A 20,812-nucleotide genomic window follows, 5' to 3' on the forward strand; every position below is an offset into this window, starting at 1 on the left:
TATTGAACAAAGGCTGTGGATACTTATGCACATGTGATGTTTCAGGTGTTACATTTTTTAATAAACTTGCAACAATTAAAAAAAAAACAATTTCCACATTGTCGTTATGGGATATTTTGTGTAGAATTTTGAGGAAATAAAATTAATTCAATCCATTTTTGAATAAGGCTGTAACAAAAAAATAAATGTGGAAAAAGTGAAGCGCTATATATACTTTCTGGATGCACTTTACATAGCAACATGCTCGTCAGTGTTTTAGATGTCAACTAGTAGACAAAAAGTGCCACGAAGGCACATCTCCTTGATTGTCTGGTTAAGTTGATGCAGTAGTGTGCTTCAAACAAATGTAATTTTGACCCCTTCACCACTTATTCCTTAGAATGAATAGTTATTTCCGGAAGTTAAACCCTTCGAAGGGATTTGGGCAAAGACATGAGCCCTTCACAGTGAAACGCAGTGTTTGTGAAATCTACAAAAAGCTTGATGAATAAATTATCTGTAAGTTGTGCATTATTTGTGGGCTTTTAGAACTTAGTGTATATCTATATGTATATCTATATACTTGTCTGAGTCATTTGCATCTCACTGGATAATGCAGCTCTGTTTAGTATCAGTTGTATGATAGAGATTGGACAATAAGCAAATGCATTTGCTCAAAACTCATGCTGCACTGATTTTGGGGCTGATCAGTGGTCTGTAAGGTTTCCAGTTCAAACAAGCATTTATTATTTCTACTATTCCACTGATATTGTGAAATTAAAAGGTTCAGTGGATGTGAAAGGTTCCTCACAGAATCATCAATGCCAATAAAAATCAAAGAAGCGTAGATCTCCTCTAAAATATACATTCTCTCTTCCACTGCAGCTTCTTTGCTTGTGCCTAGAAAGACTTTCTGTTCCCTGTTAGATTAGGCAGGAGTCAGTGCAGTGTTGATTCGCTGGGGGCCACGGGTGAGGGTGCGTTAGCTACACTGCAGGCCCGGTTATCGACCTCACCCCCACTTGTGATTACCCAGCTGCCCCAACTCCTGGAACATCAACTGAACACTAATTATGCGCTGGGGTTCTGTCCTGTCCGTGTTTATGTTCCACATACACCAGCAGGGTCAGTGGTCCGACCCCCGGCAGCTCAAAGTAATCCCAAACCGCCCTCTGACACTGATACATCCTCCTTGTCCGCCCCCCACTCTTGATACACACACACACACATGCAACTGCTTTACTTGTCGTTGCCCCAGCCAAATCCCTGTCCATTCTTCTCCCGTTACTTGTCATTTGTTTTTCTTTCGTGTTCTCCCTCTGACTAATCCTGACCTTTTTCTTACACAGCTTGTTGAAACGCAGCCCTGTGTCTGGCCTCTGTCCTTTCCCTTTCAGAGTTTACAAGTCTAGTTGAACTCCTAGTGTCAACATGTGCTCATTGAGGCTTTTTAGTATTGATAAACTTCATTTATAGGTACTAGGCTTTAAATATTTCGGGTCAGTTTTTTCTTATTTAAATTTTTTTTTTTTTTTGTATTCGGCAGATTCTAAGTAAATTGATCAGAAGTTAAATGATTTAGAACGTTTTATAGATAAGATCAAATGTTTGGCGACACGGTGACTCAATGGTTAGCACTGTCTCCTAACAGCAAGAAGGTCGCTGGTTCGAGTCTCGGTTGGGTCAGTTGGTATTTGAGTGGTGTTTGCATGTTCTCGTGTGGGTTTCCTCCGAGTGCTCCAGTTTCCTTCATAGTCCAAAGACATGCGCTCTAGGTGAATTGAATAAACTAAATTGGCTTATGTTCTTTTGAACTTTGTTTATAAAAAATCCTGGAGAAACAATGAGCATTGCTGTTTTTAACATTCAGATTTATAGGAAACTTTTCTTATGGTGCTTTCACATCTGTGGTTTGGTTCATTTGGTCCGGACCAAGGGCAACAAATGATACATTGTAGCATTTTCTTCCGTCTTTGGGTCCTTTTCACACCACACTGATTGCATTTGTCCGAACCAGTTGAAAAGAACCAAAATGCAGACATGTGACAAAATCCACATCACTCATTAGCCAGATGTTTTTGAATGATTGGTCAGAATTAATGTGCAGGAAAATGCCAATAGAACTCCTGCAAGTAAACAAACCGGCTGACACAAAATGTCGCTTTTGACTATAGAGGGACAACTGTGCAGGCTGATTGTATCCCTGCTCATAGTATACTATATAGTTTGTATACATCACTTCAGACAAACACCTCTTCAAGGAGGTCTCTTTTTTGGTCTGCTTTTGGTGTGCACTGGAGTACGATTGCTGCATTCACACCTGCCCAAACGCACCGTACAACGAGGAAAAAAGAACTAAATAAGGCAGGTGTAAAAGCACCCTAAAGCCTGGTTTATACTTTTGTGTCAAGTGATCGGCCTGACCCACGGCATAAGCCTTGCATGTAGCTGTGCATTTATACTTCTATGTGCTGTTTCTGTTCCTCTGCAATAACACTACTGAAACGCTAGCTGGCAGTAGGTGTTTATGTTTCGGTGTCGAGTTTCTTCGCTGGTGTTTTTTCTGAACGCTTCCTTAATGTACAATTGGCTCAAATTAGCTAATTTTCAGGGGAGAACCAGAGGACGTGCAACAACTTTAATCATAAGGTAAACACAATACAACAGTCTCCATCCGGAGCTCCTTCATGGAACTGCACACTTGTAAACACTGGCTGCATCAGCGCAACCAAGCCGACCAATCACAAAGCTTGCGCTACACGTACGCGTTACATTTTTTGAGAGGTGCTAGGGCTATGTGTCCATGCAAAGACTGTATCGTAGCATGCGTGGCACTTGACGCAGAAGTATAAATCAGCCTTAACTTGTTCCAAAAAAAATTTTCTCTCTGTTGAGACACAAAAGAAGATATTTTGAAGAGTGTTGAAGTAACCTGTAACCATCTATATCTATAGTAGGATAAACAAATATTATGTAAGTCAATGGTTACAAGTTTCTAAAAAACGTCAAGTATGCACTCAAAAAATAGCTTTAGTTGCTTGTTTAAACCACTTAAATTTTAAAATGAGTTGAAACAACACACATCTTAAAGTTTTTTTGAGGACAACTTAATTGTTTTAGGTTTAATCCACTTAAATCTTTAAAAATGATTAGGTCACTTAATAAATTTGTGTTTGGGACAACATGAAGGAATTGTGTGGAACCCAGCATTCTTTTAAAGTGCGAGTAAATGCATTTTTGAGTGAACTATCCCTTTAAGCACCAGATCAGCATCTTAGAATGAATTCTGAATCAACATGTGATCGTCACACAAGTAAGGGTCCGTTCATATATTTTGTGTAATCAAGTTCGTTAATTCAAATGTGTGTAAATGTAATGGCAATTTTCTAACGGAGATGCACGACTTGTGTATGTACTGTAATTAGGCAGCGACTTAAGCGGAGAAGCGGACATAAAAGTGTACTGATCTGTACCGTAAGCACCATAAGTCTCTAAAAACCATAAGTATCTATAAAATCCCAGCAAAGAAAATTGTGTGCAGATGCTCTTATAACATTGTAAGTTCAAGTTTTATGTCTGTTCAGATCTGGCATCCCACCAGCTTAGTTTAGTGTGCATCTCAGTCATCCACTGAACTCTTCTCCTCTGCATGTATCTCTGCTCTCTTCTGCCCTGCACACCAGTACCAACCTCCCTAAGGGAGAGCTGCTATACTGGGCCCTCAAAGCCCGGGCATTCCTCCTGTGGGACGAGCCAGAGCCCTTAATCCCCGCCTGGCTCCTGCCAAAAGCCCCCGGACGACAGCACGCCTCCCTTCACCCCACCCTCAGGATTCATTAATGAAATCGTGCCCCACTGCACCCGACATCAGATCCCGTTTCAGCCCGCTCCACCAGCAGCAGCCTGGGAGCATTTGAGCTGATTTTCAAGCGCTTCACAATTTACTGCCCCCCACTCTTCCATCTGTCCTGACACACTTTGACCCTCTCATCTCCCGCTTCCTCCAAAATCTCCTCCTTTTCTGCCCTCTCAATCACTCTTTCAAGAATAATGCCTAATCAGAGCCAGATGACCCCTCGTTTCACCTATGTTGAAACATCTAGACTTCGCTATGAAACAAACTCATTGCAGATCATTGCAAGCTTGCAACATATCTTAGAGGAGGACGGGACTGCAATCAATTGATTCAGCCAGAAATAATGAATAGATCCATCATCTTGTAGCTATTTTAAGATGTACAAAGACCACCTGTAAAACTTTGCTCAATTTCAACTTTAAAGGGATAGTTCGCTCAAAAATGGAAATGTACTCACAATTTACTCACAGTCAAGTGGTTATAAACAGGATTCGATTATACATTGACGATTGGGCTGGGTCAAGTTTTACAATTGTCTACGGTAATATGCCTCAGTGATTTAATTTATATTTAATTCAATTACATCAAACTTATTAATTAAACTTGTTATTATGTTTTCAGTGTTTTGAGGGATACTGAGTGCTTCTCAATGACATTTGTGATAAAAATCGTGACAGGTTTGCATTTTTGCACCTATTAATGAATGACCATGAAAGACTGCACTTTTTTTTTTACTGTTTAACTTTCAAGTCTGAGCAAGAATAAAATACAATACAAGAATATAATACATCACAACTGTGTATCTAGTTTTATGACACCTACAGTACAAATTAATATTTTACAAAAGCCTGTTGGTGCTCTAGACTTACCAGTTCAAACCACTGAACTAATATTTGTGACGCAAACATGCATTCACAATGGTATGAACCATTATAGGGGTGGTCAAATGTATATTTAAGTTATCTATTATTTTAATTCTTAATATTATTTAAAATACAGTTTAGGGCAAACTATTTTTAAACTATAAAAGGGCAGACCCCCATATATCATTTTTTGATGTCCTTCAAGGGGGATCAAGCTTAAATCAGGGGGGTGAGAGCATCGTCTTCTATAGTAAAAACTAATATGGATTAGGGTTGGGTCGAGAGACAATGCCATCGCCCATCGCCGATGGCCAATAAACATCACGATGCAAAGCCGGCATCACGATCCTCCGCCCAGTCCCAGCAGCAACCCGCTCGCAAAAAATACCCACGGCCCCTTTTAGACTAATACGTCTTAGTTTTAAAATGCCATTTTAGAACAAAAACAATACACGTTTACACTGGCATTTCTGAAAAGCCCTCCTTCCACACTATACCACTGAAAACGCACACAGGCATGCACTGCAACATACGCGCACGTCTGAGCTCCATGCAGTCAGCAGGTGCTTTGAGCATAAAAGAGAGCAGTGCACATCGGACAGTTTATCAAGCATGTACCGCTTGATTGCCTCTCACTAGTTATTACACGTGATAATTAATTAATCTTATCTCTATCTAATGACCATCATCTTTTGAATCAATTAGGTAACATGTCACAGCGTCAGTACTCTGGTTCAATCTTTCGCTTTCACACTTGTACTTAGTAATTTTAGCGAAAACCTACCTCAGATACTGTTCCCTGGATCCTGTTGGTTGTGCACCTTTTTTTCCAAACAAGTTTGTCAACGCCATTATAACGACACAGATCACTCTGCCAATTCATGCCAGAGTCCCGCGGAAAAAGTGATTGACAGGTGGTGATTTGTGTGTAACTTTATTTATTTATGATTTGGTTATGGGTAAAACAAAGACCATGCGGGTCAGATAGTTGAAACAGTAGGCTACAAATAATGAATTTGCTATGAATTAATTAATTATTCATAAATAATTAATTCACCACCGCCTATGACATGATTGTCCATCGCAAAGTTTTACATGAGACATCATACGCTGGCAAATTGGTCAACATCGCCCAACCCTAATATGGATGTCGATGGTTATAGATTTTTTTCTTATTTCTAAATATCTGTTCAACAGAACTCAAACAGGTTTTTGACAAGGGAAAGGACAGTTAATGATCACAGAATTTATATTTTTGGGTGAATTATTTCTTTAAATTGAAATCTTTTGCAGTTACTTTATTCCTTGTCATTGGACGTTCATATGGTTGGTGGTAGCAAAAAATTCTAAAATTCCCCCCCTGCATGCCACTAGCAATTATAAAGTTGAGAACTTTATTTCTAGAAAAAGCAAAAACTGATTAAATAAAAAAGGTGTCTGTAAACATATCCATAATAATCGCAACAATGCTCTGGTCATGTTACGCCTTGGTTTATGGGAAAGGCAGAGGATTACACCTAATCCATTGATCTCCAAATCATTACTGCAAAGACAACAGTGTGTGTGGAGGGAACTTCCTGTGTTTAAAGAGACGGGACAGCGAGAGGGGAGGTGACGACAGCCTGTGAAATGTGTGTGTGTGTGTGTGTATGTTTTGACCGGTCAGACACCGTTCGTGAGTCAGCCTGTTTAGAATGCACAGTACAATCACAACAAGCTCGAGGATGAACTCATTTGAGTCACAAAACAAGAGTCATGGGCCTGCTTATTTCGGGGCTGCCGTGGCCCCCTGTCACCCTGGCTGGACCCCAGGAATGTGTGGGTTGCAGCGGGCAGCAAGTCCGGAGAGATGATTAATAGAGCTTGCTCTGGGGGGGAGAAGCGGGGGAGAGGTGGCTGTCCACCTCAGCACTTTTCCAATCCTCATCCGTGCCCCACCGATAAGCCTCTGACAATAATGGAAATTGGCTAGACGTGAGTGTTGAGCAACGGCGAGATGAAGTAACATTACCAGAATTCGTATTTTAAGTCTTTCTATTTTTGATGAGCTTATCGAGCGTTGGTTTTTTCTGGTGTCAAATGTTCAGCTGGCCGGCTTCACCTTGGTTGCTCATCTTGACAGTTTTATTCCAAAGAGACGTACTGTACGGTAACTGCAGGAATTGTGTTCCTGGAAGGAAATGGAGCCGTTGCTCAAGAACACAATGGTGATAAAGTTCTCGCACTCTGCAGTTGATGGGTCGGCCCCACATTTAAGCATTTTCAGTGTTTAGTTCAGCCACAAATGATAATGCTGTTACAATGTCCTCACTCTCATGCTGTTACTTTGGAATTTCTTTACAATAGGGCTGTGCAATCTGACAAAAATGTCATATCATTATGTAATCTCATATACTGATAACAATATATATATATCACATTTCTGTCAATTCAATCAATCATTAGCTGATATGTATTGACCACAAGTAAAGAAATATGTTGAAGTATAAACTCAGAAATTTACTTTTTCCTTTATTTTCCTTTGGCTCAGTCCCTGTATTCATCAGGGGTTGCCACAGCAGAATGAACCACCAACTTATCCAGCATATGTTTTACACAGCGGATGCCCTTCCAACAGCAACCTAGAACTGGGAAACATCCATACACACACACATAGACTATGGTTATTTTCATTCATGCATTCATTTCCCTTCGTCTTAGTCCCTTTACTCATTAGGGGTTGCCACAGTGGAATTAACCACCAACTTATCCAACGTATGATTACATAGCGAATGCCCTTCCAGCTTCACCCCAGAACTGGGAAACATCCATATACACTCATTCACAAACATACATGTCTTTGGACTGTGGGGGAAACCGGAGCACCTGGAGAAAACCCACGCAAACAGGGGGAGAACATGCAAACTCCACACAGAAACGCCAACTGACCCAGCCAGGACAGTGCTAACTACTGAGCCACCATATCCCCCTGTACTTATCCATACGTGATCATAAATTATTTAGAACTTTAAGACAAATATTTGATTAAATTGTAGAAACACAAAATAATTATTCATAAATAATATTTTCAAAAAATAATGATTGCAGGTCCTACGTAAAAAAAAAAAAAATGTTAAATAAAATGCTAAATCTAAACAATGTACTGTCAAGATTGCAACTTTTTCACGATGTTGTTATTCATGTTTCTGTCTGCATCCCAGTAATGGCATGTAATATTGCTCTTAAATATATTATAAAGTAGTATTACCATAAACAATGTATTTTGTGACACCACAAAATAAACGATTGAGCATAATATGGACTATAAACTGTCACAGTGCTACTGTCCAATATCATTGATAGTATATCCGTACCAAAAAGAAGCACTTTATGCCCGGCTGAGCCTGGTTTCTCTCAAGGTATTTTCCTTCACTTCCATCAATTGGTGTCAAAAAGTTTTTTTGTTTTTGTTTTTTTTTTTGCAATTAAAATCTTTAATTTAAAATCACGATTTCTGAAATCAATTAAAATCTCCAGTTTTAGTCATTTCCATAATTTTTTTTTTTTTTTTTTTTTTGCAATTGTACGTTTTAATACACAATGTAAAACACGATATCTAAAAAAATGTAAACTATCTGTTTTTGTTTTTATAAAACTTGAGTTGGGAGTTTTTGACCGGTGTGTAGACTGAGTAGTATTATTAAATATTTTTTTCTCATACTGATTAATGTCAAAGTTTGTAATCAACTACGTATAAAGAGCACCTGCAGATTAGCAACTGGCATTTAAAACAGCCAATGAAGTTTTGTAGGTATCGCCAGTGTAGGATTTTTTTTATGTTGTTTGTCTTATTTTCCTGTCTTATTTTGACTTGCTCCTGAATCTACCCCAGGTATTTGTTTGTAATTTTCTTTATATATCATGCATAATTTCCATCCATACTCCAAGAAATGATCAACTGTATTATTAATTAATTTTGTAGCAAATAACTGAGAAAACACAGCTATTATTACGCTATTACGCCAGATTTTTATGATGTCATCCTGTAGACGTCTTACACAGTATTTTACAGTATTTTAAAAATACAAAAATACAAGGCAATAAAGTATTTTGATGCAAAATATTAAGCCATTTTTATTAACCCTATCAAATACAAATTACAAAATACAATTTTGAATTTAAAATGCAAATTTAAAATATTGTATCATAAATACTGCCCATCCCTGTATGTATGTATGTATGTATGTATGTATGTATGTATGTATGTATGTATGTTTGTTTGTGTATAAATATATATTTACTTCTTAACTTAATGTTTGAGGTCAGTATGATGTAATAGAAGTTGAAAAGACTTCATTCTGCTTATAAAAAGCAAACTCTTATTTTTTTACAGTGGAGAAGAAAATATTGGCATGAAAAAAATCTATTTTACAGCTTCATTTCTAAGAGTCCCTCATATCAACTAACCTTTGACAATGTGACAGTGCGAAAGAGAGAAAAACAAAATGGAAACAGTTGTTGTACAAGACTGTCATCTTGTGGTCCAGACCAGACACTAGCACTCACACAACACAGCAGATGGTTCTGATGTTTCACAACTTTATAAATGTGTCCTCAACCTGGCCTCCATCAAACCCTTAATAATCTATGGAGAATACTTTTAAATGGAGGTGATGACTGCTGAAGGGACGTCTCCCAAGCAAAACAGCCCAAAATGAAGAACAATGGTCATCTTAGGGTGAATGAGTAATGCCATCTGGAGCGGGAGAGAGATGAGGGATGATGGGAAAATCACTAAAGTCTGATTAATACAATGATAGGATGATTCAACACGCCTGCACAGGGAATAAATTAGCCCCGATTCCTGCCAAACTCTGACCGCTCGTATTGTGTGTGTACTTTATCTGGTTACAGCACTTTCTCTTATCCCAGATTAATGTGCAGACACTGTAAGTCATTTTCCCGAAAAGTGTAAACACTGCGGCGCTAAAAAACATCACTCCTAAACATCCCGACTGTTACTTTTAAACACAAATCAAGACGTGAGTGTTAATGTGTAAGTTGTTTATGATGGATGTTGACGGTCAGTTGGGAAGACGTCATTTATGTTAGGTAAAACACTGTTTGTTTGATCAAAATAACCAGTAATAACAGTAGAATTGTCAAATATGTTTGCAGTGCCAAATGTTTTCTGTCTAGATACATTTTTGAAAATGTGTAATTTTATTATTTTAGTGGCAAAGCTGAATATTCAATATCATTATTCCAGTCTTTAGTGTAACATGGTTGGTAAAAAACTAATATGCTGCATGTCATGATGTTGCCAAGTACAATGCGATTCTGGATTAATATCTATGTAATGTAATCAATACCTGTTCCCTAGCCCCAACCATAACTGTATATTATTCCCAAAATAAGAGTGGAATAATAGTTAATGGATGACAATCATGTAGAAGTGCATAAACCTAACCGTGAGCCTACACTTAACATAAAAGATGAACAGATCCCTTAATTCTGATTGGCTGATTGGAATGTTTTTCCAGAATCAACATGTCAATCCATGAAACCTGTCCCTCTTGGTGAAATCAGGTTGGCGCTGCTGATTTGATGCTGAAAGAAACATTGTAAATGTTGTAAATATTTTGTTGAAACCATAATATTTTTACACCAGATCAGAACAGCATTTATTTAAAACAGAAATGTAGTATTATGTTTATGGTTTTCACCTTGCTGAATAACAGCAGTAATTTATCATTTTAAAATAAGTAAGAATATGTTATTAACAATAACTTTTCCAAGTGAGCCAATTTTTCGGTTCATTAATGAATAAAAATTGCCCAAGTATATCCTTTAAAATATCTCATGCTATTCCTCATTTGTCCTCCACAGGTAAGCCGCCGAAAGGCCAGCGGCGAGGAGAGAAGAAAAAACGCTTTAACCTGCAAGAGAAAGTGACTGCAGAGGCCCGTCGAGAGAGGAAGAGGGAACGAGAGAAGGAGACAATCGACCGAGAGGAATCCGAAAGCAGGAACAAAACAGAGCAGCGCCGCCGCAGGGACCAGAGCAGAGACGCTGGGACAGTATAGACAGATGCTGCTCCTCATTGCTCCTCTGCCTTTCTTTCCTCTATCAGTCCATGTCACCCCCTCACCCTCTTATCCCCTCGCCGAGGGGGTGTTGCTGCTACCTGTATAATTTAAACGTATACTGTATATGCACATGAGAGAGGGGCGCATTGCAGACAGTGAGGACCTTCACCCCCTCGGGCCCCGTCTGGTGCTGGATTGAGGCTGAACTGTGTAACAGGGGCCAGGAATGTCCTAAGATCCGTGGAATGGTTTATTTTTTTAAAGGGGGTCCAGGTACAGCACTGCATCGTGGTTTGAATGTAGGTTTTTGAGACATTAAAGTAGAGTTTTTGTATAAACGTCTGTATTTTTTTGGAGGAGGGCGGGGGTTGAGTAAATTAAAATTAAATGAGCATGCTTACCGTCGCCACGGACAGCCTGAGACTGCATGTGGATGGGTGTATGAACTGGCTTTCTTCATACTGGATGAGCGACAACAATCTTCGCCGCAACAGTGTATTAACTTTTCGTTCCATTCTCTCTCCAAACAAAGTGTTGATTTGCCTGTCTGTATAAACAGGATCCGAGCTTTCCATCGAAGCCATCTGACCAGAAATCAAAAGCACCTGTATGTCAAATAAACAAATACCGAGTTTGTATTCATTTGTAATTTATTGTCTTGGCAAGCACAAATATACAACAAACGGTAGCTCAGCCATAAATATTTGGCTGTACGTAACACTATTGCAAGATGCAAATCTGCGGTGCTCTGTAAGTTATCATTTATCCACATTTAATGACAGTAACAAGCAGACATAGATAGATAGATAGATAGATAGATAGATAGATAGATAGATAGATAGATAGATAGATAGATAGATAGATAGATAGATAGATAGATAGATAGATAGATAGATAGATAGATAGATAGATAGATAGAGAGTATGCATATTCATAATATTCAATTATTTGTTTGGACGGACGGACAGACAGACAGACAGACAGACAGACAGACAGACAGACAGACAGACAGACAGACAGACAGACAGACAGACAGACAGATAGATAGATAGATAGATAGATAGATAGATAGATAGATAGATAGATGATAGATAGATAGATAGATAGATAGATAGATAGATAGATAGATAGATAGATAGATAGATAGATAGATAGATAGATAGATAGATAGATAGATAGAGAGTATGCATATTCATAATATTCAATTATTTGTTTGGACGGACGGACAGACAGACAGACAGACAGACAGACAGACAGACAGACAGACAGACAGATAGATAGATAGATAGATAGATAGATAGATAGATAGATAGATAGATAGATAGATAGATAGATAGATAGATAGATAGATAGATAGATAGAGAGTACGCATATTCATAATATTCAATTATTTGCTTGGACAGACAGACAGACAGACAGACAGACAGACAGACAGACAGACAGACAGACAGACAGACAGACAGACAGACAGACAGACAGACAGACAGACAGACAGACAGACAGACAGATAGATAGATAGATAGATAGATAGATAGATAGATAGATAGATAGATAGATAGATAGATAGATAGATAGATAGATAGATAGTACACATGTAAGTTATTCATAACATTCAATCAATTAGCATTTATCATTGTATGAGTTATAACAGTGCATAAATTCACAAAAAACATTAATATAATTAATTACAAAAGAAACTGGTTCATGTTTATAACTTTTTTGTAATTTCTACGTGTTTTCTGAAGTATACTTACCTCGTGGATTTCTTTAGAATGATACCACCAATTTGAAATGTTTTGTCCCCACGTAACATTACACTAAACTAATTGCTGAATCCTGTCCAGCACATCACTGTTAAGACCTCTAAGAAAAGTGCTTTTATTGTATCCATTCCACAAACGTTGGTCAAGAAGTCAAGTTTTATTAGCTGAAACATTTCTCGTCGTGGTCTCCAGTCCAGCAGATGGCGGTGACGGTTATCTTCAAGTTCCTTCCTTCATCTCCGCGCAGTCGCAAATACTAGAGCAAGACAGAATCCCAGCCGTCAACACGCGAAATTTTCAAACAGTTAGCTCTTTATTTTAAGATGAAAACATACAATATTATATGTTTAACGATATTACTCATTTAATGTGTAGGTAGATTAAGTACATTTATGAACCTGAAACTACTTCTTGGTCGAGTTTCAGCTGCGATTTGTATCAAACATAAAGTAAGTCACTGAGACTTTGATCCCATAACGTTACCTTCACATTATCCGATTTTAAGAAGTTGCTTTGATATTAATAATCAAAACCAGGAGCTCAGGCAAACATGTCGGCATCAGGTGAGTCAGTATCGCTCGAATATCGTCCTGTTTTCCCGCCTCAGTCCACCGTTGTGAGGGAAAGGAGTCTGACACCTGAAGAGATGGAGAAACTCGGCAATGACCGAGTTTTAGTGTCCGACTTCAAGCAGCAGAAACTCGAAACGGATGCTCAGAAAAACTGGGACTTATTTTATAAGAGAAACACGACCAACTTCTTTAAAGACAGACACTGGACGACCCGGGAGTTTGATGAACTGAAAAACTGCAGAGAGGTAACGTTAATGGGTCTTAAACACCCTTTTTCTGTAACGTTAACATGTTTGAGTGTGTATGGATAATTGGAACTCTTATATTTTCAGTCTGAGGGACAAAAGTTGGTGTTATTGGAGGCTGGATGTGGGGTTGGAAACTGTATTTTTCCCCTTCTGGAAGAGGATCTGAACATCTTTATCTATGCCTGTGATTTCTCTCCACGAGCTGTTGAGTTTGTAAAGGTAACGTTAAACATGACCAGAAGTGTGTTAACTGGTCAACCTAACGGTATGCATTTATGTTCACTTACACTTTGAACACAATATTTGCTTTTCTGTTTTAAGTTCCATTAAAAAATATAATAATCATAAGTAATAATAATAATAAGTTTCTCAACTTTATATTTTTTATATATATTTTTAAGTTTTTTTTTATTTCCCCAGTGCTGTTTAACAGAGCAATTTTTCAGTTTGAGAAATGAGATATATATATTTTTTGACTGGAATAAAAGCAGATTTAATTTTTTTTTTTAAGTAAGCATACATGTAAGGCTCTATTTTAACAGTCTGTGTGTAAAGTCTAAAGTGCATGGTGCAAAAGCATTAATGGTGTGTCCAAATCAACTTTTGCTATTTTAAGGACAGAAAAATATGGTTTGAGCTGCATCTCATGGTCTAACAGGGTTGTGCTTATTCTCTTAATGAGTTAGAGATGTGTTTTGAGCTAAACGTATTAAACCAATTAGAGTCTTATCTCTCATTCCCTTTAAGAGTCAGTTGTGTTGCGTCATGGCGCATTTGCTATTTACATGGCAGATGTTTTAGGTGGAAAAACTGAATGCTTCACTAGTGAGAAAACAGTTAAACAGACCATCTGCTGTGCAAGGATAAAGAACGAGCCGCCTCCATTTAGCCTCTTTACTTTCTCTTTACCTTACCTCTTTACTCCTTTACTTTCACGGATATGGAAATTGAGAAAACTCACCACACTGAAGACATCCATTAGCCTACATATTTCATTTTGTTTGTTAAGAGCAAAGATTAGCTTTAAAAATATTTGTAAATTTAGTTGTAATTTCCAGCAAAAGAATAAACGAACAATAATAATGAGTTATATCCAAACACACGTCCCATTCTTATGCCCCCATATGGTGATGCGTATGTCTCCAAAACCCAACAGATAGACAAATCTAAACTTTTTTTAAGTAAAACAAATATAAATATGCATGTATTAAATAATCCTGCTGATTATAATAATATTTTAAAAATGCTAATTGTCATGAATAAACTGAAAAAAGCCCCCACGGCATAAAAAAGGTATGAAGGTAGTGTTTTGACCTTTATGTAGTAGATAGGAATGTTTGTAACATTTTAATCCTTTATTTTTTCCCATATGTAATGACATTTGTGTATTTTTGTACATCTTGTATATATTAAGTGCTTGAACCTGCAGAGGCGCATAACTAATGCGCTCTGTGCTGAACTTTAGACCAGCTTTTACCTGGTTAACTGCGCAGTTACAGTTCTTTTTCAGTTCTTCAAAATAGCCACGCACCAACAATGTACCTTAACACACCTCCTTTTTAGTCCAGCACACCCATGAGTCCACAATGTAGCACAAATATGTCAATAATACTAGCCGCACCAGAACTGACTACAGTTATCTAATAACTGGCCTAATTATTGTAGTTAAGCCTTTTAATTGCACGTTAAGTTGAATACTGGTATCTTTCAAAACAGCTGGAAAAAATATCTACTGTCATCATAGCAAAGACCAGGGGCGTTGCGAGGGGGGGGGCTTTGGGGGCTTAAGCCCCTGATGTATTGTCAAAAGCCCCTGATCTCTTGGAATATGTTGCACTTAAATAAAAATATGTTGTATAACATTTATTTTGTTATGTAAGTACTAAAAATTACCACATACATCACGAACATTCCACTTAACGCAGCGTTTGTGTCAGGTAATTAAACCGTCAGCTGTTCAGCAGTACCTGTTTCTACCGGCAGGTGGGAGTGGCTCTGTTGTCACATGGTGTTAAAAAAATTCCGCCACTGCACATCATTCATTTATTATTTGAGGAGCTGAAGCTAATGAGGTAATAATACAACTCTTTCGCGAAACTGAATAGTTTTAACTACTGATGAAGCTTGTTTCCACAGTATAAAATGTGTGTAGTTTTGGTGACATAAAATAACTATAATCAGTAAAATGTGCATCATATCAATGTAAATACAAGTAAAAAAAACGTAAATTATACTAGCTTTCTAGATAGATATATTTATATGATATAGCAAGTCACATCTGTTTCTGTAATAGTTAAATCACAGTGAGTTTATGCATCTAGCTTATTATTATATAACTATATTCTACTGTAACATGCTATGTCAGTTTGAATCAAATTATAAATCGACTTTCTTATGAAAATACCTAAAATGGTTGGAAGAACACACAGTTGAAGTCTGAATTATTAGCCCCCGTTTATTTTTCCCCCCAAATTCTGTTTAACGGAGAGAATATTGTTTTCAGCACATTTCTAATCATAATAGTTTAAATAACTCAACTCTAATAACTGATTTATTTTATCTTTGCCATGATGACAGTAAATAATATTTGACTAGACGTTGTTTAAGACACCTCTATACAGCTTAAAGTGACATTTAAAGGCTTTAAAGGCGGGTTAGGGTAATAAGGCAAGTTATTGTATAACGATGGTTTGTTCTGTAGACTATAGGAAAAATATATAAAATCTTAAAGGGGCTAATAATTTTGACCCTAAAATGTTTTTTTTTTTAAATGTAAAACTGCTTTTATTCTAGCTGAAATAAAACAAATAAGACTTTCTTCAAAAGGAAAATATTATCAGACATAGGCTACTGTGAAAATTTCCTTGCTCTGTTAAACATCATTTGGGAAATATTTAAAAAAGAAAATAAAATTCAAAGGAGGACTAATAATTCTGACTTCAACTGTATAAAACAATTATTGTTGCAGTCGTGTAAATGATCAGTTAAAGCCTTTTTATTTTTATTCAGATCGTATTTTTATTCTACTACAGCAACAGCTGGATGCCTTCATCCATATTAGGGATTTCCTAGAATGTTCTACTACTTTTGTGAAGAATATATATGGAATTTCTGCTCAAGTATGAATAAAACAGGCATTACATGCATTTAAAGTGCTACAATGCCCACATCACCCTATTTTGAGGAAAACTGAAAAAACAATCCCTCTGAAAAAAATTTAAAGTAAACATATTTCTAGCATATAGATCTTTATTTTTATTTTTTTGTAGCCTTAGCTAGCCTACTATTTTTGATAGAATTGTTATTATGTAAAAAATAGTAGCCTATTGAATATCAATATTTTGCAAGGTATTGAATTTAGAAATTCCATTATTTTGACAACACTACATCTCAGTTAATCACTCTGTCCAAATGAACATGTTTGTAGCTTTGTATCACATTAGATAACAACTCACACTATAAAAATAAATCATATTTTCAGATTTGAAGACATGCAGAAAATTACATTTTCAAAAAACAAACAGAAACTTCAAATCAGGAGGAGATAGGAGACTCAAGAGGTATGATATGGCTCATAACAGACTAGTTTTTTTCCTATTTGGATTTTACAAGTCTTAAAAACCCTTTATTTATTATTAACCATTTTTAATCCTGTTAATAAGATTAGAATAGGTATATTAGTGCGGTGAATTAAAACTTCTTTTTGGGGGAGGGGTTCTTTGGGGCTAAGCCCCTTATCCCTTTCGACCCTAGCAACGCCCCTGGCAAAGACAAAGGATATTAGTTATCAGTAATGAGATGAGGTATTAAAATTATTATGTTTAAAAATGTGTTAAACAGCTCTTGGAAAATATTTGAAAAATATTCTTACTGATTTACATAAATCAGTATTGCTTGTATTGTCCTCATTTGTAAGTTGCTTTGGATAAAAAGTGTCTGCCACATGAGTAAATGTAAATTATTATTCATTATTGCAGAAAAATGCCTTGTATTGCACCGAGAGATGCCTTGCGTTTCAGTGTGACCTCACTAAAGATGATCTTCAGGCCAACATACAGGTTGAAACAGTGGATGTTGCAACATTGATATTTGTTCTGTCTGCAATTCATCCTGACAAGATGCAGAAATCTCTGGAACAAATTTATAAGGTACTGCTGATCACATTTCTGATTTCTGACAGTGCGTGCCATGAACTGTTTATTTAGCACACGTTGCCTTATCACTAATGGTTATTTCTTTGTTATTTGTGCTGTAAAACCAAGCAAATGTCCAGTCAGTAATATGTTTACTGTTTTAAATCACAGGTATTAAGACCTGGAGGTATTGTCCTCTTCAGGGATTATGGACTATATGATCATGCCATGTTGAGGTTTAAGTCGGGCAATAAGCTGGGTGAAAATTTCTATGTAAGACAGGATGGCACCCGTTCCTTTTTCTTTTCAAGAGGTCAGTGCAAGTCCTTGATTGTCTGTATCTGTAATACTATGCTGAACTGATCTGTTTTTTTTTTTTTTTTTCTGTTCTTCTTCTAGAGTACTTGGCTGGTTTATTCCAAAACGCAGGATTTGAGACTCTAGTGAATGAATATGTGCTGAGAGAAACAGTGAATAAAAAAGAGGGTCTGTGTGTTCCCCGAGTCTTTCTACAGAGTAAATTTCGCAGACCTATTCACTCATGATCAACATTATCTACGTTATTTTTTTATTGATCACTTTGTTCATAACTACTGTGCAATAAATTATTATTGACTTTTTAAGGTTAATGTTTTTACCGTCTCATAATAAAATGATAAGAGCTGTTTTTTCCCAATTGTTTTGGGTGAATTTCTTATCTTTAGAAGTTAGTGTTCGCTACAAAAGTAGTCTTACCCAGTGGTTTTCAACAAGGGGGTCCCAGCCCACAAGGGGGCCTCAGAGAGCTCTGTGGGGGGTCGCGTCATATTAAAAAGAAAATTAGCAGTGGACAATTAGGAGAACAATCATGTTGCCTTCAAAGTTTATTTTGTCCCCTGCTGACCAAAACAACACATTTGTAATTTGTCCTCCACAAAAAAATAAATAAATGTCTTACTGATTCGCCTTCAACAGCTAATAGCAATGACCAAGTGAGGAAGTTCCAAGCACTTTGAGTCGCAGTCCTAGCAATACACGAAATTCTGGAAATACCAAGATAGTTCCCTGAACTATGGTTTTATTCCATTTTCTCAAACCAAAGAGTGCCTGACCCAGCCACAGTGCAATATTTGCGCCAATATTGTCTGGTGGAAAAGGGGTCACAGGCAAAAAAAGGTTGGAAATCACTGGTCTAACAATGGTATTTGGTGGAAAATTGGATATACAAATGTTAGTCAATGGCTTATACAATTTTACTTTTAAGAAACCAATGTTTCGTAACTTATACGTAGAGTTGGCTTTTGTGACCATGAGGTGCATACTCCAAGGCTGCGTCCGAAACCGCCTTCTACTCAGTAGGTACTGCATTTGAATTTAAACATACAAAAGTATGAATGGAATTCGGACATACTACATCCGCAATTTTGTCATGGTCACGTGACCTACCTGCATCAATTGCATCGCTTTACTCCCATTCTTGAATTCGCTCGCGGGGCATTATGGGATAGCGCAGCATGCATGGGATGCGCACTCTAGAATCTTGCCGGAAGTAGTAAGTCATCCGGGTACTTCTCGCATACTGATTTTCGAATTCTATGAATTCGGACATACTACTCGGCTGAGTCGGCTCGCATACTGCTTTTAGCGTACTATATAGTATCCCAGATAGCAGGCAGTAATCGGCCCGAGCTCGGCTGCCCTCCGGCGCCTCTGGCTCCGACTCGGCATCGGCGAGTGTTATCCGGGCCGAGTGCGGCCCGCAGCTCGCTCGCGCACATGCGGCTGTGATGCGGCTGTAAAGCACTGGCCCGATTCCGGTCAACCATATCCGGTCCGAGTCTGTCTGTAGAGTCCTGGCCGCTTCTGGCAAGGACTCGGCTGATGGCAACCGATTAAGTTCTTATTTTATCTAGTAATCTGTTAGCTCCACGTTTAATGATAATTTGAGAAAATATTCATGGTACGATAGCAAAAAAAAAAAAAAAAAGAATATTTAGTGTGGATGGTCTCAATGTTTAGACGCAAACAAAACAATATTATTTATAAATAGATTATACATGTCATCTAGAGAAAAACTATGTAAAATTCGCTTATTTTTGAGATAGCACGCTACTGTGCTGACTGTTTTTGTTTTAAAGCAGAAGTTGGTTTCATAATAAACACATGCGTGACTAAACTCATGATCCACACTCCAATCCAGACGGTGGCGGTAATGCTCCAACAAGCTGGTTGTCAACCACCATGGCACGAAGATCACAAGAAGAAAAAGTTTGATTTTTCAAAGATTCCATGTGGATTTCGGTCAGAAAGGTAAGCTTTTTACTGCTTGTGTACTGTATAATTAGCGAATTTAGACCTTAAAACATTTCCACGGTGTTTGGTTGTAACAGCGTTTAGTAATTTAAAACAGTTTGATACGAAATGTAACTTGCTTTAAGAAACACGACTGGAGCTAATGTATGCTAACGCTAACAGTTACAAACACATCTGAAAGTTCCTTTTCCTTTTACACAATGTTAGATTGTGACGTGTGTAGTAACTGAAAACTGTTTTAATTATTTTAAAGAAACATGAAACGAATTTGTGTGTATGCTAACTTTGCGTTAAAGAAAGTTTCTGTAGACGAATCCATTAACGCTAACATGGCAAAACGTGTTTTTTTTCCTGATTTAACATTATAAAGTACCGTGGATGTTGAAAAAATCATTGTACAGGCGTATACTTATCCAACAGTATTAATTCTGTGATTATGTGTAAATAAAAACTAATCGTTTTGGATTAATAAAATATTATTGTTTATCTTGTTTATGCAGTTAGTCACGAAAAATGATCGAAACTCGACTGTTTACTATTCTCTTTAAATTATCCAAGAGAAATATATTAGTGTGCACTTTAATTCATATGTGTTAGCCTATGTGAATCAATTATATCTTTTGTTCAAGCTGTAATGGTCAGTTAATGTAAAACTGAACGTCTTAAAGCAGATTTTGATGTTTTTTTATGTTATTGACAGTGATAAATTCGGATTCAAATGAATGGGTAACAATATTTGTTGGTTAAGTCTTATTGTTCTTGTTTAACAAAGGTTAGTGAGATCATTATGCAGCACATCACGACCATAGAAGTCAATGGCACACTCTTTTGAACGTGAATAGGCATGTTATAGTTGTGTGCTAAAAGTCCATTATAAGCTGTAAACTGCTGATATATTTTCAACATAGATTGAGCTTTTCAGACATTACATTACTAATTGCTTCACAAACAGCTGAAATGGTTTATTGTTATTGGCTATCGTCATCAAACATTTTTCACAATGGTAGGTTAATCTTCATGGGTACAGAATAATGCATG

General features: G+C 37.2%; 2 protein-coding genes and 1 long non-coding RNA gene across 5 annotated transcripts in view; 2 read left to right on the forward strand and 1 right to left on the reverse strand.

The window, feature by feature from the left end:
• The window catches only part of rspo3 (R-spondin 3), a 58,394-nt gene extending 46,990 nt beyond the window's left edge, over window positions 1-11,404 (forward strand). For all 3 annotated transcript variants that reach the window (XM_087284853.1, NM_001017358.1, XM_087284852.1), the window contains 1 exon segment: window positions 10,567-11,404. In XM_087284853.1, coding sequence (XP_087140979.1) covers window positions 10,567-10,763 — 197 coding nt within the window. In that variant the 3' untranslated portion in view covers window positions 10,764-11,404.
• LOC147833455 (uncharacterized) lies at window positions 8,786-12,785 on the reverse strand. The gene is made up of 2 exons (XR_015512017.1): window positions 12,517-12,785; window positions 8,786-11,504 (listed from the first exon to the last, which is right to left on the reverse strand). It is a non-coding gene; the product is annotated as an uncharacterized LOC147833455 (long non-coding RNA).
• A 23-nt stretch (window positions 12,786-12,808) lies between these two features.
• Window positions 12,809-18,142, forward strand: mettl6 (methyltransferase 6, methylcytidine; the record flags this gene model as incomplete). The annotated part of the gene is given in 5 exon segments (NM_200203.2): window positions 12,809-13,346; window positions 13,434-13,568; window positions 17,327-17,497; window positions 17,654-17,795; window positions 17,882-18,142. Coding segments are annotated over 5 exon segments (861 nt in total). The 5' UTR covers window positions 12,809-13,079.
• Between the last annotated feature and the right edge of the window lie 2,670 nt (window positions 18,143-20,812).

The sequence above is a fragment of the Danio rerio genome, chromosome 16, assembly GCF_052040795.2.
Source record: "Danio rerio strain M-AB ecotype USA chromosome 16, GRCz13ab, whole genome shotgun sequence".
Lineage (NCBI taxonomy): Eukaryota > Metazoa > Chordata > Actinopteri > Cypriniformes > Danionidae > Danio > Danio rerio.